At 39.1% G+C, this 25,286-nt stretch overlaps 1 protein-coding gene across 1 annotated transcript; it reads left to right on the top strand.

The window, feature by feature from the left end:
• The first annotated feature begins 1,681 nt into the window (after positions 1-1,681).
• gabrg1 (gamma-aminobutyric acid type A receptor subunit gamma1) lies at positions 1,682-24,894 on the top strand. The gene is made up of 9 exons (XM_042436762.1): positions 1,682-2,258; positions 11,636-11,796; positions 13,547-13,614; positions 15,395-15,615; positions 15,923-16,005; positions 18,106-18,243; positions 18,447-18,599; positions 23,164-23,366; positions 23,448-24,894. Exons 1-9 carry the CDS (start codon positions 2,182-2,184, stop codon positions 23,727-23,729), a joined length of 1,386 nt encoding a protein of 461 aa, XP_042292696.1. The 5' UTR covers positions 1,682-2,181; the 3' UTR covers positions 23,730-24,894.
• Positions 24,895-25,286: the final 392 nt, after the last annotated feature.

Below are 25,286 nucleotides of genomic sequence, written 5' to 3'. Positions count from 1 at the left end.
CTGTATGTATGTGTGTCCTTCACATATCTCAACAGCTGTTCATCTGATCAAGTTCACAGTTGGCAGATGTATTGTTGAGGACCCAAGGAAGTGCAGTGTTGAGTGTGAAGTTGTTTGGATGAGCAGTTCTCAAGAAATATATAAAAATACCTCATACACAATGCTGATTTGCTTCTTCTTCTGCACATGGAGACAGTGAGCAGAAATACCAACAGTGCCACTCTGCCTCACTGCAGTCGGACATGGGATTACATCCGTAGTGATAAGGACTACTATAGAGAATGAATTGAGGATGTTCAGAGAGTTAAGCTCCACTATTGCAATTCCTCATGCATGTTGTATGTATTAGGGATGTGCAGAGAGCCCAGTACTTGTATTTGTATGTATATTTGTTGAGGCAGCAAAATTATTTATATTTGTATTTGTTTTCAAATAAAAGTGGAAAGATGCTTTTATAATCTTGTTTTTGTTTTTATTACACTTTTAATTTTAGAAAATTTAAGTGTTACACTAAGTGTTTATGAATAAAATATCTTACGAAGGAAGTCCCCACACTGGGTCTCGAACTCAGTCTCCCAGATCATAGACAACTGCGCTGACTACTGAGCTAAAAGCAAGTCAACTGCAAATATGCAAACAGGCCTCTACTTATTTACACACCCATTACATAGAGACAGCACAGCATGTAATGTGTAGAGAAGAGCTTCAAAGGTGATTCTTGCTTGGCACTTTTCATTTATTGCCTATTTTTACAACCTAACTTTGTGGAAAGGAGAAGGGGAACAACAGGTTATGGAGAGTCCCTTGGGAGCACTTCATGTGTGTCAGTAGCACAGCTTTATCTCTGAGGAACACCCCCAATTCAAGGAGTGATGTCCAAATTAGGAAATGTGCGTCATGTAGCAGATGGATGTGACTCCCCTCATTGAGACCTGTGAATAGACGTAACAGCGGAGCAGAGGAGAGAGACTGAGATAGCGATGTAACTGATCAGCGTGTTGGTATTAAACATGTTTTTTTTTCTTTCTGAAAACAAATAATTTTTTCAAAATTTGTACAAAATAAATGTTCATAAAAAAACTCACTGTTTGTGCTTAGAATAAAATGGTCTTTAATTGATTTACAATCCTAAATTTTGATTACCAAGAGTAAGGACAATAAGAAAAAAATGCTACAGTTAAAATAATCAAAATTTAGGATTGTAAATCAATTAAAGACCATTTCATTCTATGATTCATTCTAATTTCGTCTTCCCCCTATATGTTTTTCAGTTCAAGAATTAGCTTGAAAATGACTGAACAACGCCATCTACAGATGTAATGCCACTTACTGATACTAAGTCATTATGATGAGATACTAAGTCATTATTTTGAGATAGTTTCTCATTATAATGACTTACAGGATCTTTTTTTCCATCACAGTGGCGGAAATGAGCTTCAATAATTTATTGATATGTTTGATGCATATTGTTGATGTATCATTTTTGTGCTTCTACTCTTTGTGATGTACCTTTTTTGAATGTTTGAATAATTGTTGATTGATTTGAGATCCGACTTGAAACTAAACGTTGTGTCTTTGGATTAAAATTTTGGTTTTGGAGTAGGTGTGCGAGCATTAATCCCTCCAACAATTTAGTCAAGGTGCCCTTGAGCAAGATACTGAGAGGCCTACCCCAAGTTAACTGCTGAAGATGCTCAGTGGCTGACAGCCTGTAGCTGCAAACTGCATGCATGGGTCCACATGGCAGCTCCAGCACTGCAAATGGATTAAACCCCGAATGTGAAGCGGGACGCATCTGCATAAGGAGCATCTGTTAATTTACCTGGAATTTAAAAAAATAACACCCAAGACAATAATAGACAAGCAAATAACCATCAGCACAGTCATTATGAAAAAGCAGGTGCAGACTGTCAGCGATAGTGTTAGAGCGGCGTGTGTGAGAGCAGCAGCCTGTTAGCGGCACTGCGGATGGACTGAAGAGCAGAGTCAGCGGTCCCCGGCAGCAGCTTCACTCTCTCTGCTCCATCCTCCCCCTCCACACACACCATGGACGCATCTCTCACATCCTGTCGTGGCTACATTTAACCCTCATCTGCTGCGTTTAGAGGCGACCTGACGACAGAAAACTCCGATTTCCTCTTGGTTTCCGTGGACAGGGTTGTTTCCCAGCTGTGGAGCAGAATGAAGCGGCTGTTTGTCAGGGCTGTGCAGGACAAAGCCATGAACCCCTGGCTGCTCTTCGCTCTCCTCGGACTCTGGTAAGTGTGTACTGATGTGAGGAAGCGGGTCTCCATCATGTAGACAGGAGGAAGGTTTGTCAGGGTAAATGGCTGCAGATGTTGCCGCCTCCTTCAGGCTCATGTCTTTGCCCTCGACAGGAATCGCTGCGTTCCGCATCTTGTATTCTACCTGTGATCACAGTAGCAATCAGTGGGTCAGTGTGTGAGCTGGGGCCTGGGAGGAAAATCTTTGGAGAGGAACGTTTCCTTGCTTCGTCGGGAAATGTTCCTGAAATTAAGTAACCTTGAGCTATATGTCTGCATTTTTCCTTTCTGCGCCCCGCTGATTGTGTCTTATAGACGCAAAAACAGGGTGGCTTTATTTCGAGTTTTCGTAGTTGAAAGGGGGGTTAAACCGTCATGTCAGTACAGCAGTAGAATGTCATGTGGTCTATGGGATGATGGATGATTTTGTTCCTTGGAGGACACAGATCTTCAATTACCTCTATCTGTCAGCTGCACACACAGGTGTGGATTGTGTCCTGGTGAGGACAGGCCTACAGTAGACCTACTACTGAGCAGACACTTTCTTAATTCAACACGTCATGTTGCATATTCATGTTCAAACACCCTCTGTTAGGACACCTATTGCACCCATCACCATGAAAGTAAGATCTGGCGCCTGTTAGGTACAGTATGGAGCCTGCAGTGTGCCTCAATAATGGTTATAGACTTTTACAGTGTTAAATAATTAATGGAGTAGGCAATAAAACTAAAAGAAAAAAAAAAAAAAAAGTTAATTAAATTTGCCAATTATAGATCTGTATAATATTCTTAAAGGGAATGGCAGAATTATTTTAACAAGGCTTTTAAATTTAAGTTCTTGTGTGTCCCTATTGGTTATACTCATCTCATATTTATACTGGATCCTACATTTCCCATGATGCATCTTAATACCTTCTTTTTTAGAACCCCTCCTTCTGATAACTGACTGCCTACACCTTTCAAAATCCTTTCACAGGTCTGTAACCAAGCCCAACAGGAGCAGCGCCGGGCTGTGAAGACAATTTGACAAATCGTGTATCATCTGATGTCATTGGGCCCAAAAGGACTTTTTCCCCATAGATTTATATTGTGAAGGAGATGTCTGTAAATCAGCGGATAATTTTTTTTTTTAGCATCACAACTTGAAATGACTCATCTCACTATTAGAATTTGATCCGTTCGGTCACATTTCGACAGTCTAGAAGAGCCGCATGATTGAATTGTTTTATCCCCATTCAAGCTAGCCAGAGGGCTAAACCGGAAGTAGCCGGCTCGGCTGGCGAAAGTCATTAGTGTGTTTGCTCTATGGGTGCAATGATCCCAGAAGACCCGAGTAATTGTATACTCGGAAGTTGAACTTTTTTGGCTTCATGTGCCACTGAGCAACTTTGATAGGAATGAATGGGGCCCCGCCTCCAATGCTGTACCCAGTTCTCTTTATACATCCATGTTTGTGACTCATAAATGAGTGTCTCAAGCTGATGACATCAGTATGACATCATCAGGGTTATTGTCTCAGACTTGAGTAAGCCATACAGAGGACACTGTAAACTGACATTACACTTCGACATGTAAATTGGTAGTGTATCCCTCAAAATTTAAAGAATTTTCAAATTTTTTCATGTGACAGATTGTTCTCCTGTAAAATGAAAGTGATTCTGGTGACGTCATGTAGTTCACAAAAAGAAGACACAACTCCTTAAAGCTATTTGAGGCAATGAAAGAATAGATAACGATTACACTGAAGTAACAAATCATGTACAGTGTGCACAGCAGACTTTACATGCAGGCAGATTCATTATATTTAACCTTCAGCCCCAAAGACCAACCAGTACTTTTCTGAAATACTTCACTGCACCAAGTTTGCTGTGAGTCAGTTAGTTTAGTAATTTGATTTATTAAAAATAAAGTAGGCTAAATGCTCAAAGTAAGAGTGTTAATGAAAATAGTAAACTACATTTTGACGAGAGAAACGTATGGGGCTACAACAGAGACAGTTAAATTTTGGCATAAAACATAAAATTTGGCATTGGAAACAAAACCTGAACTGAAAAAGGAAACAATGGCATTGAAACACTTGTATTGGAAAAAAGTTGTATTGGCACTGAAACAAGTAGTAGCCCCATACCTGTCTTGTTGAGGGATTCTGCATGATTATTAATATAAAGCAGTAAGTAGTTAGTGAACAGACAGCTGCCAGTGTTTCTTGACACCACAAGCTCAGGAGAACTTCGGTCCTGTAACTTGGTGATCATAGGTGGCAGGAGAGACTATGCTTGCCCGAGCAGCCGCTGGAACAGATGAGAACAGACAGTGGAGAGAGGCCCCTAGAGAAGAACATGCTGAGACAGTCTGAACTGGTGCAGAATCAGTGAATCATCACTAACAGTCTCTAAGGCTCCAGTTGAATCAACATTCAGAATCAAAGCAAGGAGACTCAGTGGCTCACCACTTTTCACTTTGTGACTTTAAACTTGAGCTGAACTCAAGCAGCACTTACTACAGCTCAGTGCTGAAGGCAGAGCCTGAGTGTTCAGCTGCATTGCTTCTAACGACTACCAGATGACAAGTCTGACTGTAATGAACTGAATGAGGAAATTACCAACATCTAGCTGCAAATACGGACAGTGTTTTCCACATTTGAATGTCAGCCTATGTAGTCAGCTGTGGAGGTTGCTGCTTGCGTGTTCTTCCACCCTTTTTTGGCTCAACTCAACTCAACTCAACTCAAATTTATTTATAAAGCACATTTAAAAAACAACAGTTGACCAAAGTGCTGTACAATCAAGATAACAAAAGCCATAAACACAATAGAGACACAAAGACAACACAATGGAAGCTCTCATACTGAGTTGGCTGCAGACTACATTAGCTGCTCAGTTTTCATCAACTAAACCTGAGAAAAACAGGATCAATCAGAGAACTATTGTCAGGTGTAGAATGGAATCAGGGATAATTGATAAGCATCTAGTGTAGAGCCTACTTGAAATTACTCACGCACAAGTAAATGCCCGTTGAATCTTTAAAAACACAAGACAAATTAAAAGATAATTCAGTTTTATTACATCTTAGATCTTATTTATGTAGTTTTTGCCATACTTTATACCAGTTAAAGTAAAGTGTACCAGCTGACTAGCTCAATGTGGCTGTCAGCTCCCTCTTTCATCTCTCTCCCCGAGCTAATCGCATTCAGTGACCTGGCTGGGTCTGGTCAACAATGCTAAATGGGAAGCATTATGCTTTTCCTTATTTTCAGTCATATATATATAATGTTACAATGTCAGATGTTCATGTTAAAAGTGGCCAAAGTGTCAAATAATGAGTAAACATATGTAGCAATAATCCCTGTGAGCAAAAAGCAGCAGCTTCAGACTGCTCTGAACACTCAGTTTCCAACAGTTTTTTCTACTTTCAGCCCAAGCTGACATCAGCTCATGATTTCTTTATATGGTCATCTGCTCCATGCACAATGCACGAGTTCACTGCTCGGCTCCACTAACATTACAGCATTTTTCTATTGTTTTGGGGGTAGTCATGCCAAGCCATGATTGGAGTTGAGCTGGCAGGCTGTGAGTGTTTTTCCATTACACAGCAGAGCAAAGTAAAATAAATAGTTTATCTGTTGGAAGTGTGCTGGTCGTCTGCAGCTCTTTATCATACATCATCATCACTGTGGCTGTTTCTGCTTGTACTATTCCTTCCTGCATTATTTCTAACTGATAAACTGAACAAAGAGCTGCAAGTATCTTCATATGTTGTTGTGTTGACCAGTTTTTAGCATGACTCATGAAGCTCTGCTGATTCGGTGAGGAACACGTTTCATTTCCTGTAAATTCTTCACAATAAAAGTCTCCAGTTATTTAGTTTAGTCCTTTATTTAGGGAAGGGGCCTTAACAAGACAGGAGCTAAGACTGCCTCTGAAGAGATAGAGGTTGAACTGAGGGGCTGCATAAATGACATGTATAAGATAAAGAGCTGGAAATGAGCATAATAGGTCCCCTTTAAAGATACTGTTAAGTATCTTTAACATTGTTTTAACACTGACCCAGCCAGCAATAGACTGTTGCAGACTTGCTTCTACATGAGTAACAGCTAAACAAGATAAAGGTGGAGCTGGAAAGCTGAGAGAAATTAAGTTTAAATATTTAAAAATACTTAGTTAACAGGATAATGTCAATAAGCTCAGTTTTCTGTTCTGGTGTCATCAGAAATTCTAATATGCTAACTGTGCTAACTAACCAAACCACTCAAAGTATGTAGTTGGTGTGATCAGTTCTGACCCTATACCTTCATTACAAAAAGATTTAATGAAGGAAAAAGCCACTAATTTAAATTGTAATCTTACACTCATACTGATATAGACTGAGGGGAATGTGAAAAATACAATAATTAAAATGAGTTAATATAATGCAAAAAGAACTGTAATAAATACCAGTTACCTTACTTATTAATATTCAGTTTTTGTGACGAGGTACTATGCACCTTTCAAATGGAATGATCTGCAAAATGCCCTCAAATTTGAATCATTCCATTCCTCTTGGAGATTTTAAAGCTTTATTATCTGATGTTTTTTTATGATTCTTGTAACTTTTTTTTACTAATTCCTTGTTTATTGCGTGGTGGTGTTGTTTCTGTCTGCTGATTGTGTTCTTGTCTTATGAATGTTTCTTGTTCTCTGGTCTCTCTTGGAAAAGAGATCTTAATCTCATTGAGACTGCCTGATTAAATAAAACATAAATTAATAAATATGGATGAGACCATATGTTTACAGAAATAGATGGAAACAGATGAAAGAGCAGGGGGATTATATATATACACACACACACACACACACATATATATATATGTGTGTGTGTATATATATATATATATATATATATATATATATATATATATATATATATATATATATATATTTATATAGCTTAACCATGTCATGTGATATGCTACTTCAGTACACTTTAGCAACAAATATTACTGGGACCACTACAGAAATTGCAGATGAACATTTAATATCCAGGAATTCATATGATAGACACTACCACTGACTATCCCTGTAAAAAAATTGTCCACAATTTCGAACATTGACCATGAAAAGTCCAGCCATATACTAGGTTTTGACCTAGTTTTGTTTGAAAATGTACTGTAGAAGTGTTAAAGTGGACTGTATTGTATCACAAGGTGTTTCTGATACAGTCCACCTCAAAACTGTAGACCTGTTAGAACCATTGACAGCTTCACACCATAAGGAGAGAGAGAGACTTAATTATGCTATTGTTGCCTCAAATATGAAATATTACTAAAAAAGGAATAATAATGAAAATTAAATCACCACTTATGGAGGAACTTTAACCTGTTACTACATGACTAATTTGTCATTGTGTGGTAAAATGGCTATAGAAAGATGTTTCCTACATCCATTCTACTCAAAAGCCCCTGATTTTCATCCCCACCACACCCCTGTTTGCAGCTGTCCTGAAGGAGCTGAAGGAGTTTTTACATTGAGAATGAATGTACATACTTAGTTATGATTGGGAATGATGCATGATGAAGCAGTTCATTTTTTGTCTTTGTTTTGTTTGATGCAATTCTTGTGTAGTTGAGTGGAGCAGAAACAACTATGTGCTTCTGTTTTAGGAGGAAATAGAAAAGAGTGGGATTGTTTGTTGCCAGGTTGTTGCTCCTGTCAGAGGACATAAAGCTGAACCTTTCCCAGCTGTGATACGTTGTGCCACTGGGCAACTTTTGAGTGTTGGATAGTGTCAAAGAATTGCTGGAGATGGTTAACCCAAAGTGAAGAACAGGATGTCTTATGCAGGAACATTTATTGAAGCTTATTTATCGATCGAGGTGAATAAAGTTTCAGAAGTTTCAAAGCCAAAATTTGCCTTGCTATTTTTTGTATATGAGTTACATAGTAGGTCAATAGACATGATTCAGTGTGTGTAGTGTTAGCCTTGTACAGTATTATTTATGTAGGTGATAGCACAGAGTGATGATGTTCATTTCTGCTGCACTGGGTTATTGTGCCATGGTTTAGGTCATATCCTTTGTAGTAGAAGTAGTGCAGGAAAGGGTCATTTCCCAGCCTGGGCTGAACGCCAAGTCCTCAGGTCTCTTTACAGTATCAGATCCATGTTCATTAACAGAGAACAGCAGCGGCACACCTTGGCACAGACTGAGGGTTCAGCCATGTGTAACCGCCTGTAATAGACACGGCATGGTGGGGCAGCTGAAAACAGACACATAAAACTGCCTACAGCTGTTTCATTCCCAACTTATATCCTTAAAATTCCCTTTTTCCACAAAGTAATCTTCTCCTTGAAATCCAGAGGGTGTTTTGTATGTGACTTACACTCACATTTGAGATGCCCTTAAGCTTTTCCTAGATTGAAAATGTGTTTTTTGATTACTTGTAGAAAGAGCAGGATGACTGAAAAGGTCCTATACTGAAATTCACTGCTGAGACAGCTGATTTAGTGTTTATATTCTTTGCTGAAATAAGCACAGAACAAATACATGCTGTGTAAGCAAATTTAGTTTTTGTCCTTGGAGAGTCCTATAATGATATTATATAAATTGGCCAAGAGGGGAATCCATACACAACATGATTGCTGGAACTCTTTAAACTGTGGCTCTTACAACAAGAAAGGTCTGGCTTTGATTCCTGGACTCTGTCACACTAGATGAGTTCAGCCACAGTGCTGCTGTTACACTTTAGTTACACACATTAGGGTGAAGTTGGTTCTCTGAAGATACATGTGAACGACTTTATGGTTCTTTGCAGAGAATGGTGTTGTGGGTAACTGTAGAAACCGAATCTCATCAGTTTAGCTCCACAGATTGAGCTGAGGTGTAAAAGTACACTTCAGGTCGCAGTTACGTATGTAAAGTGCGAGTGATTGTAAGCCATTACACAGCTAGTGGTCGCAGCTGAACGGATTGAAACAGAAGTGTACCTGTTCTTTCAGAGGCAACTGCTAAAAAAATGAGGTTGAAAATGATTCAATGTGCATACATGTACCATGAAAATCAAGTTTTACCTTCTAACCAAAGACTCCACCCACTTATTAGAACTCTGATATAATCATATAAACTGCTTCATCCAATCAATTTCTTTTTCTTCTTTTTCATTTATATCATTTTTAATAATAACTAACTGATGAAAAAACAACTCCATCTGTCTTTAGCTGTAGATTTGTGATGTATGTTCATGTCGTGACACTCTGAACCATCCAGACATTTCCTGAAGAAAAGCTTTCTGTTTTTTAAGCCGTCGTTATCATGTTTAACTGTGATTGGCTCAGCTGTTTCAGAGCTATGAGAGCAGTAATGTGACTGGCTGAGAGAGTATCTCATAATCACCACACCTGCTGATCTATATTCACCTTCACTCAGCCCTTTTGCACGTTGTGCTGCTGTACACACATGAACCAAAATAGCAGGTGTACATGGAGAAGTCCACACAATCTGTGCACCTAAGACCTATCATGCTGCACTTGGCATTTATTATTCAGATTCCAACTGAGGGTGTAAAATATTAAACTGAGGGTGCAATGCATGCTTTTGTACCCTCATAGAGCCGGGCCTGTTGCGCCATCGTTTTAAAAAGTCTCTGTTTCCACTCGTCCAGACTAAAAAGCGGTGCCAGAGTTTTCAAACTAAAATGTGGTCAGTAGTGCTTTCAAAAATCTAGGTTTTAAGAGATTGAAAACACCGGAGTAGTGTGGACGCAAGGCATAACATCACAGATCATTAAACAAAAGCAATCTACATGCACCAGTTCAAAGATAACATTGTTATGTGTAAACATACCTGTGCATTGATTTTCTGTCTTCTCCGCTCCTGCTCCGTCCTCTCCATGGACTACAAAACTCTCTCTCCCGCTTACTAACTATGGATATTGTCAAGCTGTCACTCTGACCGAGACTGGCCAATAGAGATGTGTCTTACGTCTTTCAGCGTAGGTCCCGCCCATGAGATTCAGCTCAACAGCAAGCAAAACTTTTGGATTCACAAACAAAACTTTTGATTTGCATTTTAATCACAAATTTATTTTACTTGCCTCCATATGTGTAAAGGTTTCACAGAGGTATGGATCTGAGAAGAAGGACAATTTTTTACTCAAATTCACTTCACGCAGTATCTTTGCCTCACCTTCGACTCTCCATCGCCTCCCTGTGGAGGATTTTGTCTTTGTCCTGCTGAATGTCCATGTCTATTACAGACAGATCCTGTCATTTCCCCATGGTTACAATGCCATCTGGAATGATAAATTAGATTACAGAGGAGCACAGAAAATATTTAATTCCCGGCCTCCCCTTGTAATGTCAGTCTTGTCCAAATGGGACTTTAGTTTTTTTGGTAAACCAGCCAGAGTTTGTTTTTTCTTTGTTTTGGAGTTAAGCGTCATTTCAGTGGATTTATTTCTGGTATCATCTCCTTCACAGTGACTACTAAACCTCACCATCTGCCATGAAAGGACAGACCTCTATTCTGTAGAGGAAATGATGAACGCCACCACTTAGATTTCACATTGTACATAATAACCTGTTTTAATCACTGGATCTGTGTGTTTTGGAGAGGAGGAGACAGTAAAAACCTGAACGATGAACAGTGGAGTAATCCTATCCCGGAGAAGCTGGTTGTTTAACAATTAAGACAACAACCCATGATCCCACGCTACTTCACACCATCATCATACTCCGTCTTTTGTTATTGTTTTGATTGAGAGATCCCTAGTGGCAGAAATTACATATTGTGCATTTAAAACCTAGTTTGTTTGAAGCATACCGAGACCTTAAGCTTTCAGTTTTATCTTTCAGCCAAAACAAAGCAGTCAAACAAAGTTGTCACGAGAATCATTACAGATGAACTCTCGAGCAATACTTTTGCCCTCACATAATAAAAGTGGATTGTGAAGCAGAACAAGAAAGACTATTTCTGTGTGAGTGCAAGGGTGATCTCCTGAATATGTGGTCTTTTCCTAAATGCAGGTGCTGGTGACAATGAAGCTGTTCCATGATAAATCGCAGACAACACACTAAATCTGATCTCAGTATACAGGAGCCTTAAATGCTGTTTTGAGGTTTTGACCCTAAAACTAATATAATTGGGTGAAATATTCTTTGGAGGAAACAGTCTTTGGGGTTTTGACAACCAATTCTAATATGTACTGTACCAACATTTGAACTTTAACATGCCAAAACCAAAAAAAAAAAAAAAAAATTCAAACCATACTGCAAAGGCATTCCACATCTGCATTAATACTCTTGAATTTATATCTTAGGGCATCTACATACACCCACATTTTATATGAGATTTCTTTGTTTCTTACAGTGTTTTCTTCTTTTCTTTTGCTACTCCACAGTGCAGCGTTTGGACCCAGTAAACAGGAAGAAGAGGATTATGAAGATGTACCCATAAATAAGACCTGGGTTTTATCACCCAAGGTCTATGAGAGCGATGTGACTTTGATCCTAAATAAACTGCTGCAGGGCTACGACAACAAACTGCGACCTGACATTGGAGGCAAGTGAAGTTTATCCTCTGGTGATGTGTTTTGTGGTAACTCTGTTAGATGTTCACTCAGCTCACATTAAATAGGGGGAGTTCAATAGATGTTTAAAAACAGCCTTGTGCAATTTGAGTTAATGCGATGCCATTGCATGGAAAAATTTGGGAAATTACAATTTCTACTGCTGCCACTGTCTGGGGTGAACCTTGCATCCTCTTGTTTAACATACTTCCTCTTACAATGAAGCTTTAATTCTTACTCAAAAAGCTGTTGCTCACCTCAGTGCCCCATTTTTGCTGCAAAAAAAGCCTTACTTGATGCAGACTGACCAGATTCTAATGATGGCTTATGTTCGCAAACTTTATATTTCTGTGTAACTAACATCACTGAAACTACACTAGAAACTAGAATTTACCATTGTTTTGTATGGTTACTGCACTTCAAAAGTCACATGCAGAAGGATGCTTGAAGGATCTGAGAAGAATGTACATATTTATTTGATTTGATTTATTGATTGGGACAGTTGGCAGTTTTAAACATTAAAGATGCACTGCACCGGAGTTAGCTCGAAGCTAATTTGCATCCGTAGTCCCCCACAATCAAAACATACAACAGCACAACATATATATCACCAAGATAGAGATCAAAGTTTTTCACCTGACAGCCACAATATACAGTATTTGGTTAGTTACATTTTCATTGAGATTTTAAACGCGATACAACAATGAAATAGTGCTGAGGTGTGTTATCAGTTTAGTCAGTCTTTTCAGAGTCTTCTTTCAGTTTTCATCAGAAAATATATTGTTTTGCTAAGTTTTCATGAAACTTTAGATGTTCCAGCTTTCCACGATTCTGAGTACTTAAAGGACTTCATGTCTGTGTTGCCTTTAAGAGTAAGCTACTTAGAATAGTCAGTTTTAGTTGCTCTGACTGCCAATTGCTGGCTCTTCTCAGAGAACAGTATCTACACTGTGGATAGGCTATTGTAAAGGTGTTCATGCAGACGGACCATGCACTGGCTAGACTGTAGAAGAGCAGAATTATGATTGTGTATGAGTAACTTGTCATGATTGTTGTGTAAAAGGGGTTAGATAGGGCAAAGCTTCTAAAGTACTTGAAGTAATTGAGATTAGAGCTGGGGCACAAAGTGACAGCACTGACACTATTGTTTCACCAACCTGTCAGTTAATGTAATGCATTGTATTTTTGTGTGTTCTGGCGTTTTTGCCCAGTTTGAAATGTCTTTGTCACGTGCGCTCCCTCCTGATACATGATGTTGTCTGTCAGTTTTTTTTTAAACTCCCAGCAATTAGTTTCACCAGGAGGGTGTCACATGTGGGAAGTGGACTCCCCACTTACACCCCTCACAAAACAGGTACCCCAACCAACTTTTATGAAGACAAGAAGAGAGCCCTCACCCAATCCACCACCAAACTGTCCTGCTACTGGAAATAAAAAAGATAATCTGTACATAATGTTTTTCTAGCAGTAGCAGTAAAATCAGTCTACTGATAATTCTGGATTTATGCATTTAATCACTCAACACCACTGTCTTGAATGTTATTAGGCAAAATGGGGGATGTATCAGTATTCAATAGCTATGGGATGATATTCTTCATTGTAGCTAACTTGTGATGTAGGTTGATAAGGACAGATGGCATAGTGCATGAAAAAATCTGTCCAAACGTTGCTGGCAAACATCTATAAATTAGTTAATTAGTTAATGCTATCTGTGTCAGTACGTTATGTCTTCTGTTGTTTCAGTGAGGCCGACAGTGATTGAAACAGCTGTGTATGTCAACAGCATTGGACCAGTGGACCCCATCAACATGGTGAGACTGCCTCTTCTGATTCTTCCTTGCTTTGTCTCTGCTGATATAATGATATATTGGATAATAGGAGGATAGCCCTCCTTGCTAATGTTGTAATTATGTATAATGTTGTATAAAACAATTAAATTGTATTTGTACAGATTGTGTTTTTTGAGTAACAGTAATGTACAGTTGCAGGACACCATTTAGATTTATCCTATGGGGACCATGAATGTCTGTACTGTTGTGAATACAACATTGAATATTATATAGTTAATACTATATAAGTGTGAAAATTCACTCTTAACCTTTGCAATGGTACTTTACCTGCACACAGTCTCATAATGCTGCTTGCACTTCCAACTAATGGTGACAACATCCTCTTTCAACAAACTGTGTAGCTGTGATGTAGCATTGCGCTATAGTACCACCCTACATCACAGCTGTCATGTTGGGTTTGATCAGGGTTTCGAAAGATTTATACCTTTCAACCCATTCCTCCTTCAAAAATCTGTTGAGTCACTCTTTAACTAAAGGTCTGCATTACCAGTTTACCAGAGCTTTCAACCTCCATCCACTAAAAATGACTATGAGATGTGGTTGAAATAGTTAGTAAGTGGATAGTTAGTAAGTGGACCTTGATTTGAGAATGCAGTTTTTAATTTGTTCAGTTGTGTGTTTATATATTAATTGTCATGGGATTCTAATTAGTTTTGCAGGTGTATCGTGATAAACCAAGGTATAGGACAAAATAACAATTTATAGGACAAAATAAAAAGTATATCAATTCATCCTGGCAGGAACATGAATGTCTGTTCTAAATTCTATGGCAATCCAACTAATAGTGGTTGAGACATTTCAATTTCAAAAAAATGTCAACCTGATGGTGGTGCTAGAGTAAAGGTCAGGCGATCACTGAGGTCATTAGGACTCAAGTCAGGGAATAAAATGTGCTAATCCCTCATGCAGATGTGAAAATAATTCACTGGACAAATTGAAATTTTGACCTGATGATCACCAAAGTTATTAGAATTCATTCTGAGGGGAACATGAATATCTGAACCAAGTTTTATGAAAATCCATCTAATAGCTGTTGAAACATTTCATTCAAAGAACAAAACTTTGAACGTCATGGTGGCGTTAGTTGAAAAGTCAACAAAGCCATCAGGATTCATCCTTAATTAATGTCTGTCCAAAATTTCAAATGTTCATGGCAGTCCTTCCAATAATTGAAGGTCTACTTATTTCATGTGCTGATGATGACTGTGAGATGTGTTTGGAATCCTGGAGTAAGTAAGTGGGTTGTCTCTCTTTACATGTCTTCCTGTACATTAAAGGTGCAGTGTGTAGAATTTAGTGACATCCAGAGGAATGGATTTGACAGAAATGGAATATAATATTCATAAGTATGTTTTAATTAGTGTATAATTACCTGAAACTATGAATCATTGTGTTTTCGTTACCTTAGAATGAACCCTTTATATCTACATAGGGAGTAGGTCCTCTTCCATGGAGCCCACCATGGTTTACCACCTTTTTTCTACGGTAGCCCAGAATGAACAAACCAAACACTGCCTCTAGAGAGGGCCCTTTGCATTTTTCGCAAGTTTTGCGGCCACCGTAGGTTCTCCTACATGCTCGGAAGGGTAAGGGAAGGAGGAGGAAAGAGGGGGAGGGGTATCCAGTTGGTTGCAATCTGCAACCCCACCTCTAGATGCCGCTAAATCCTACACACTGGTCCTTTAATGTTCTTTTTTAAACTATTGGTTGTATTTTCATGGTTTTTGTAACTGTGTTGCAGGAATACACCATTGACATCTTCTTTGCCCAGACATGGTATGACAGCCGACTGAAGTTCAACAGCTCGATGAAGCTGCTCATGCTCAACAGTAACATGGTAGGCAAAATCTGGATTCCGGACACTTTCTTCAGGAATTCCCGGAAATCAGACGCCCACTGGATCACCACTCCAAACCGCCTCCTGAGGCTGTGGAGCAATGGGAGAGTGATGTACACTCTGAGGTAGGACAGTTATGCAGCCAGTTTGCTAATCCTTGTGGTAGAAATTTTATTGTTGAACTATCAGCTCCTGAAAAATCTTTGTTGTTTGTGCAGCTTTAGTGTGTGCATCTGTATTTTGTCATGTAGTTCTCTTATAGATGGCCACAATTTGTCAAAGCATGATCTAACTGTCATCATTTTTTCCGCATTTGTTGGTGTAATTACAGAGAGAACATGAAGTACCTTTACTATGTTCAGTCACACTTGGGAGGGAAAAAACACAATGCTGAGACTTGCTTTTTCTCTGTCACAATTCTGTTTCTGTCAGGTTGACTATTAATGCGGAGTGTTACCTTAAGCTGCATAACTTTCCAATGGATGAGCACTCGTGTCCACTGGAGTTTTCAAGCTGTAGGTGGTCAAACGTTTTCCCCTCCCATTTTTGAACCTGTCATCTCAACTTCAACTTCCGTAACTTGCCCTGCGAGAGGGGCTTCTGTGTGGGCTAGCATAGAGGCTAAGCCTTGTTCCTTCTCCTGCCAAAAGGCCCATCTGCTTGAGTCTGCCCTCTCTAAGCCTGTACCAATCTATCATCTTCTCCACCAGCGGAGAGAGGAGGTCACCCAGTCCCATCTTCTCTGGCAGACTTAATGAATTATGCAACCTCTCCTAGTCTGATTCATGCTGTCTGTGTCATCCTTCATTCGTCTCTTGCATTGTGCTTCAGCCTCTTGTGTCTTGTCATGATCTCAATCTTCCACACACCAGTGAAAAATGCAAAGACCATTCCATGGAGTTGAGGACAAATGTGAGGACCATTACAGTCACACAAAATTTCATCAAATGAGCACAGTGGTAATTATGCCAACAAAAATAGCTTAACAACTAAAGAGACTTCACCTGAAACACAACAGCATTGGTCAATTGTTCAAATGAACATACATAGATACTAATACTTTCTCAGGAGCAATGTTGGAAGCAATGTGACATTTGTATACCACTGCAAAATCTTTAAAGGAAGAGGAGTGATCAAAAGTCAAAGCTTTAACTCTTAAAGGATCAGTGTGTAGGATTTATTTTCATCTAGCAGGAAAAACTTGAAGGCCTCTCTGGAGCCAGTGTTTGGTTTGTCTGTTCTGGGCTACTGTAGAAACACGGCGGTGCAACATGGCAGGCTCCATGGCATGGATGTATAAAGAGAACTGGATACAGCATTGGAGGCGGGGCCCTGTTCATTCCTATGAAAGTTGCTCAGTGGCGCATGAAGCCAAAAAAGTTTGATTTTCGCGTATAACATTATCCAGATCTTCCAGGATCATTGGGCCTATAGAGCAAGCGCACTAGTACTTCCGGTTTAGCCCTTCGGCTAACTTGAATGGGGATAAAACAATTCAATTGTGTGGCTGTTTTAGGCTTTCGAAATGTTATCGGACTGAATGAATCAAATTCTGATAGTGAGACGAGTCATTTCGCGGGGGTTGTGATGCTTAAAAAATGTATCCGCTGATTTACGGACATCTCTTTCACAATATAAGTCTATGGAGAAAAGTCTTTTTGGGCCCAATAGCGTCATGTGACATTGTAATTACACGCTTTGGCTGCTATGTCAAATTGGCGTCACAGCCTCGCGCTGTTCCTGGGGGCTTGCTCCATGGAAGAGGACCCGCTCCATATGTAGATATAAAAGGCTCATTTTAAGGTAATGAAAACACAACTATTCTTATTTTCAGGTGATTGTACACTAATTAAATCATACTTATTAATATTATATTCCATTTCTGCCAATAGATCCCCCTAAATCCTACACGCTGGTCCCTTAAGGCAACCTTTCCCAAACTTTACTCAAGTGGTTTTAGTTGTGGAACAGTCATAGAACAATCATATTGGTTATTCTGGAGACACAGAAAAGATAATACAGAATTTTAACATACTTTGTTGTTTAGGTATGATGATGTGTTGGCCAAAAAAATATTTTCCACTACATCTCCATGAGAAATATATCCAAACCTTGCAAACATGAGCCTTTGTTGTGTAAAATAATCCAATTCAGAAGCAATACAAGCTTAAGTCAAATAACATACCATGACCTCAGCAAACAAACTTCATTACAAATGTATTCATGCCAAAGGGGATTTCTTTCCTTCTCAAAGAACACCTTTAGGTAGAGTATATTTCCAGACTGTGCATAGCTTCGGTGTAAGCACTAGCTTACATCTGCACAGAATCCCTACTACTGACTATTATAGGAATGCCCATCAAAGCCCATGTTTACCTACCACATACTGTAGTGCACAGAGTATGTTATTTGCATTTGAAGACATTATGCTCATTTGAAGAAATTTCATGAGACTGGGCCGGTCAGTTCCATCTTGAATGCTCCCCTTTGCCTTGCCATGGTGCAATGTCCCCCTGTGATTGACAGATGTGAGCTTCCTGTTTGATATTATAGGCATCAGCAAGGCTGATAATTTATCTTGTGTGTGTCGGTGTTGGGGGGGGGGGTTTCTGTAGATGGTTATCCTAAGAATGAGATCATGTACCGGTGGCAGAGACGAGCGGTGGAGGTGGCAGACCAGCGGTACTGGAGACTCTACCAGTTTGCTTTTGTAGGGTTGAGGAACACCTCTGATGTGGCACACACCCAGTCAGGTGAGAGACTGTGTCCAAATCCTCTTACATGTTGCCAGTTTCCTGTTTCTTAAGGGATTATATTTGGCACTGATAACAATAAATCCCAAATTGTGTTCTATTTTACCCTGCCTTACCTAAATTCTTTGAACATCTCACTTTTCCCTCTGGGCTTATTCATGTTTTACCCCATCTCTATATCTTCTGTTTTGTTAAATTTTCAGGGGAATATGTAATTCTGACGATCTTCTTTGACCTGAGTCGGAGAATGGGCTACTTTACCATCCAGACCTACATTCCCTGCAGTATGATCGTGGTCTTGTCCTGGGTCTCCTTTTGGATCAACAAGGATGCTGTCCCAGCTCGCACATCTTTAGGTTTGATGTGGTTTTACTTCCTACATGTTCACCTGCAGAGTGTCAATTTACTTTATGACTTGATTAATTTCTCTGTAAATTATCATGTCTGTGAAGACATTCATCCAGGTCACAGGATATCAAGAAGTGCTACAGTAAGTCAACTAGACTTGCTCATCCAAAATGCTTTTTAGTGCTATCCGATTCATGGAGGTCACATGTAGATCGTTAGACCACATGGCAGTCATGTAAGAGGAGTTAGAGTCACATTAAACTTGTGTGGTCACTTGTAAATCATTCAGGCTTTCTATCAATCTATAATCTGCGAGAGAGAGGCAATAGTTTGAAACTTTAGAAACTGATATCCAGAGGTCTTCAAAGGTGATGATAAACTGCTCACTCCAACCTAGTTGTTCTATGCTTTGTAGCACACAAGGGGGCAAGACTGTGGAAGCAAATAATGGTCATTAATATTTTGAGCTTATGAAATGATGTTCACAAATAATTTCACAGCCTGCAGTTGTATATCACCAAGTGTGTGCATGTGAAAAAAAAACACATGTTTAAAAAGTTTTTGTAGTCGTAGAAATATTTTGTGTATGTGTAATTTTTTTAACATTTGTGCAGGAATATTTTAACATTGAGGTTTCACATTCACACAGTGTGAGAGATGGACACACAAATTTCTTTGTGTGCAGTAGGTAGGTCACATGAGAGATGCCCACAAATGTCCTACCTGTGTATGTGACACTGAACAACAGTTACAAGCATGAATTTTGACCCTGTTCTTACAGCTGAATCCGACTGGTTAAACGTAGAGTCAGTCTGTTTAATCAGAGGACAGATGGTTCCATTGCGTGCATTCCCCTGCTGGTCCTGAATTTTAATATGGACGACAGTGTGGGCTCTCCCGCAACCCAGGTGGGTTTAATTGTACTTGAGGATGCTGTAGATAATAATATTAATGATGGTAAACATTTAATGTGTTGTGTATTTACCTTGTAGTTAGTTCACTGTTATTGTAAGGCAACACAGTTGTTCAAATGCATACTTTCAAGTTCAGGAAGGCTGCTTCATGTGCCCAGAGTAGAACAGTAATGTAGCTTTCTGTTAGCAAATATCTGCTAGCATTACCAAAGTAGCAGCATCAATGCTGGCAAGGAACTTTTCAAGCTGAAGGCAAAGCAATTGCTTGGCCATATTACGTACTGTTGCTCTGCTTCAGCATGCCCTGAGCAAGTTGTATCCCCAAATGGATCAGCAGTTGATGTTATTGTATGACTATAATGTGTTGTGCTGCCATTGATGATGTTGAAGCTTTATTTCTAAGCTCTTTCTAATAAGATTAATATCCAGTCCTCCCTTGTGTCATTAAGTAAATAATACACTCTGTCTGTAGTTGCCAAATACATCTGTGAGAATTAGCACTGTATGAGCAGACATATCTAAGTTTTGTGTGACCTGATAATAACACCCATTTGCTAGTAGACATGAGTTGTCATTCTCATATTTCAGCTACTAAAGGAGGCCAAAGACTGCAGCTCCATCTCAAAAGTTCAGATCACCATGGTAATAAAATTAGTATTATCAGGGCCTTGGATGCCACAACTTTGATTCAGAAGGCCAGTTGATCTGCTGTACCAGCCTCAACCAGCAGCCATTGTAGACACAGATCAGCAAGAGGCATGAAAATGTATCACTGAGTCCACTTAGTTGGTTGTTTATGGGGTTAGAATTGTGACTTGGCACTGAAAATAAAATTTGGCATTGAAAACAAACCCTGAACTGAAAAAGGAAACACTGACATTGAAACACTTGCATTGAAAAAAGTTGTATTGGCAGTGCTACTCAGAGTAATCTCAGTCAGTGGCTCTTCTAGCAGCAGCACAGCGTCTCTCCTTCTCTCGCACTGTGTGCACACAGGCAGGAGTGAGAGTGAGTTACCATGGTTACGGGGATGCTCTGTGTCTCTGTCGCTCTGAAACTTTCTCACAATTCCCAATAGGTTTTTAGGTAACTAACTACCACTTTAGGCTATATAATGTTTTTATAAATGTAATTTCAAATATGAAATAGAGGTTCTTCTAATATTAATTTCCTGTCCACCCAATTATATTATGTTTTTAATGCATTCTTGGTTTTCATAGCACCCTCAATCTTACTCATCTAGACTAGTGCAGGTGGCTGTTTCTTGACTTCATTCAAGAGGTTAGATGTGGAACAGATCTCACTCCAAGCTGAAGTCAAAATTTGGCAGCCCTGAGGACCCTTAGCACCAGGATCATTGACACCCTCTGCACCGTTTTCCACAGCCCCTGCTATGCTCCTGTCCACTGCTTACACTTCCACCAGACCATCGGCTCATGGAAGCACCCACAGGGATGAATTCAACATCAGCTCTACCTGTGCCAAGAAACAGAAAAGATTAAAATGCAAAACAATCGCATCTCAGAAAATATAATTAACTTCCTGCTAATTTACTGGCTCACTGTTACCATGAACCTTACCTAAGCTAATAGTTAACACTAACTTTAGCTTAGTAAACAAGGCCATATATGAACCTGATACTATATTCAAATTTACAATCAAGCGTAATCCCACAGGAGCTAGACTGTCCTAAACAGCCCGTCCTCACAAGAAAAATGACAGTATAGGTCAGGCTAATTCAGGCTGGCACAAACGACCTATAGTTACATTTAGGCCATGTAGCAGCTGTAGTAATTATACCCCGGGGAAGTGACACAGTTCAGATGACATCCATATATGGTGACTTAATAAGATGACTTTTGCCTTGTTAGGAGGAGGCGTGATGGGTGGATGGCTAGATAGATAGTGAACTTTGCTGCAGGAGACCACCGTTCGCTTCCCGCCTCCAAGTGTCATGCTTCCACAAAAAAAAAAATGGAACACACCATAAAACATTGTTATTTTTTAACTGTGATTTGTAACAGTTTTGGAAAACCATAGTGCATTACTACGTCCGCTAGGTGGTGTAAACATAACTATAGATCTTTTTAGCTGGCCTGAAATTTAGACCTATACTGTCCTTTTTTCCACAAAATTATAAATACAAAAATTGTAAATACAAAGAAGTGGGTTAGTTTTCATGTCTAACTATTTGTAGCGTAATTACGATGCATGTCTTGATTCTTGGTTTGCCTTCAGCTTGAAAAGTTACTTGCCAGCGTTGATGCTGCTACTTTGTAATGCTAGCAGACATTTGCTGACAGAAAGCTAAATTACTGTTCTATTCTGGGTACATAAAGTAGCCTTCCTGAACTTGAAAATATGCATTTGGACAACTGTGTTGCATTACATGAATAGCAAACTAACTGCAAGCTAAATACACAACACATTAAATGTTTACTGTTACAGACTGACTCTACGTTTGACCAATCAGATTCAGCTGTAAAAATAGGGTCAAAATCCAGTCTTGTAACTTGTAGCTTGTAACTTCAGTGTCGCACACAAAAGTAGGAAATTTGTGTGTCCATCTCTCAGACTTTGTGAAACCTTGATGTTGAAAATATTCCTGCACAAATTTTAATCACACATATACATTTTTTCAGCAAGAAAAACTATGTGTAACATATGTAAACTTAGCTTTTACACATGTGCAAATTATATCTGTGTGCACAAAACTTTTTCAAACATGCACAAAATATTTCTACAGATGCAAAACCTTGTTACACACTCACAAACTTGAATTTGTGAATTTTTTTTTTTTTTTTTTACAAGTTCACACATTCAAAAACATGCATGCAATTGTTTTTCAAATGCACACAAAAGGTGACATACAACTGCAGGCTGTGAAATTATTTGTGAACATCATTTCACAAGCTCAAAATATTAATGTCCCTTATTTGCTTCCATACAAGACAAGCATATGATCTAACACTGAATCCAACGTCATCAAAATGCCACGGATTCTGTTGAATTCACTTTTGATTACTTTTGGATTTCCTTCTTAGACCTAAACAACTTCTCAAGAACATGGGAAGTGAGGAGAATCATTACAGTTTAAGTTGTCACTCCATGTTGCTCATTTTATAATTTAGGACAGTCACCTGTTCATCTGCACTATAGACAACAGGCAGAAAGTTGCAAGTGAAGTGCTGTTTACATTTGGAACAAGTCCATTCTTTGGTTCTTGTGCCTTTTTAGTGTTCTGGCCATTATTGAAGCTCACAGCAACCCTACCTGCTGATACTGACAATGTATTCCTCCTGCTCTAGACCTTTTTTTCCATATTGTGCTGCACTGCTCCCAGGCTAAGCTTGTGCCTCTGACTACAAAACTGCAAAACTAATTTTCCTAAACCTCCATGTAGTTTCTCAAAAATAAATCCCAATGTGTCATTTGTGCAATAAATCTGTCAATTCTGAAGGTGGAGTCACCATCGGGTACATATTTAATGAATAAATAAAACTGGTAAGTTAATCAATCATTTCTTCTTGTTTTTGATATTTGCTTTCATATTCTGTCAAATTCATCATCTAAGACACAAACATTCAAATGAATGGAGGGAAAGTATAATGAATACTGTATTCCATTGAGAAATGTATCTCTGTGACATCCCATACAGGTATCACCACAGTGCTCACCATGACGACTCTAAGCACCATCTCCAGGAAGTCCCTGCCCAAGGTATCCTATGTCACTGCTATGGATTTGTTTGTCTCTGTCTGTTTCATCTTCACCTTTGCTGCCCTCATGGAGTATGGCACTCTGCACTACTTCACCAGCAACAGACAGACCAAGAAGTCTAAAGCCAACAATAACACACAGGTACTTAACTAGTGAACTTTCATGTAAATCCATTGAATGTCACAGTAACGTACTGAAATACCCGTATGTTCTCCTCCACAGCAGAAAGTATCTAGCATGGTTAATATCCGTCCTGGGACATCCCTGCTACAAATGAACAACATTGTGCCCTATCATGAGGAGGATGACTACGCCTACGAGTGTTTGGATGGAAAAGACTGTACCAGCTTCTTCTGCTGCTTCGACGACTGCCGCTCAGGTGCCTGGCGTGAAAACAGGATGCACGTGCGAGTTTCCAAGATTGATTCTTACTCACGAATATTCTTCCCCACTGCTTTCGGCCTTTTCAATTTGGTTTACTGGATTGGTTATCTGTATCTATAAAAACAGTACCTCAAAGAAGGACAACTGGAGTTTTGCATCTCCAAGCATTTTCCAGAGAAAGAGCTGCTCTTATAGTAGAAATTATAGCTTATCAAACACATACGGCAAAAAAGAAACTCAACTGAAATGTAAGCCTACCTGCTAGCGATGAGGCATGGAAAAATGGGGATGACATTCTGTCTTTCAGTCTATCCAACAACCTTGTTTGAGAGCAAGTACCGGTTAATATGCCATTAAATACACTATGAATATTCATGGTCCTCTGTAGAGAATCACCATGGCCAAATTAAAAATTCCCCTTAACCATCATCTTTTTCCAATGACAAGACATCTTGCTGTGGATATTCATGATTGCCAGAGGTTTGATCCTAATGTTTTTGATGTCCCAAAATTTTCACTTGTACACAAGAAATATAAAAATCTAACTCACAGATTGTCAAAAACTGGACTGAGCAATTCATAATCCCCAGAGCAAACTGTGTATGAATGAGCCCTTAGCATTTTGGACCACTTCTAAGGGGGTATACCCTCTTGATTTTAATGAACCATTGGCCTTTAAACTAATGCCACCCTCAGGATGAATTTAACACACCGTTTGTGCTCGTGTTTGCAACTGCAGCATTAAAATAGAGCCCTTAGTCTTTCATTTATTTAAAACGACAATGTAGACATTAAAGAATAACTCTGGCAATTTTCTGTATTTTTCTTATTGTCAACAAATCTCGTGTGCAGAGACAAACCAAAAATGAACTGATCTTCTAACAAGTATTGTGTGTGTATCCAAAGCCTGATATATCTTATTCCTCTGTGCCATAGACCTCTGCTGTTGTCCAAAAACTATTAAAACACATCAATGAGCCACACTACTGCACTGAAGACAGTGGTTACCATAGCTTATTTAGAAATGCAAAAAAAAAATCACAACCATTTGACTTTGTACTGAAGTTCTTTTAGAAAGTTACAATGTAATACAAAGTCATGAGGTTGTGTTAGGTTCGCAAAACTCTGTGAACTAAACTGCATTTAGCACATGTGCAGTAGTGTCTGCTGTACTATGAAATCCCGAGAGTTACTATCTTGCCACTGTTTTTACTCTTTTGAGCAGTTTCTAAACAAGTTACATAACCCCCATTTTCATGGATGACGGAACATGTTACCTAGTGCTTTGGTGAGATTCATTGACATGTTTTTAATAGTTTTTGTACAACAGAAGTCTATGGCACAGAGGAATAAGATATCTGTCTCTTCATATAAGATTTGTTGACTATAAGAAAAATATAGAAAAAATTGCCAGCCAAAGCCTTTAAAGCCAAGAACTGTAGGTTACCTAATTAACCAACAAGTCCACCAAATTAGACGACCCCCCTATCAGCAGGACGACTTAATTTATCTGTGCCCTCCAAAGCCATAACAAATCACTGTTGAAAAATAAATATGTTTTATAATGTGACAATGCTATGTTTTAGGTCTGGTTAGGCTGAGGTACAAAAATGATTTGATAGGGTTTAGTTAAAGATGATAGTTTCGGTTAGAGGTACTACTTCCTTAATGTTAGGA

The sequence above is a fragment of the Thunnus maccoyii genome, chromosome 16, assembly GCF_910596095.1.
Source record: "Thunnus maccoyii chromosome 16, fThuMac1.1, whole genome shotgun sequence".
Lineage (NCBI taxonomy): Eukaryota > Metazoa > Chordata > Actinopteri > Scombriformes > Scombridae > Thunnus > Thunnus maccoyii.
This window is presented reverse-complemented; position numbering and strand designations above follow the sequence as displayed.

Coding starts and splice junctions, on each gene's coding strand:
- gabrg1 (XM_042436762.1), top strand. CDS start 2,182: ATGAAGCGGCTGTTTGTCAGGGCTGTGCAGGACAAAGCCATGAACCCC. Junction 18,244..18,446: donor TGTGGCACACACCCAGTCAG/GTGAGAGACTGT, acceptor TTAAATTTTCAG/GGGAATATGTAATTCTGACG. Junction 23,367..23,447: donor AAGCCAACAATAACACACAG/GTACTTAACTAG, acceptor TCTCCTCCACAG/CAGAAAGTATCTAGCATGGT.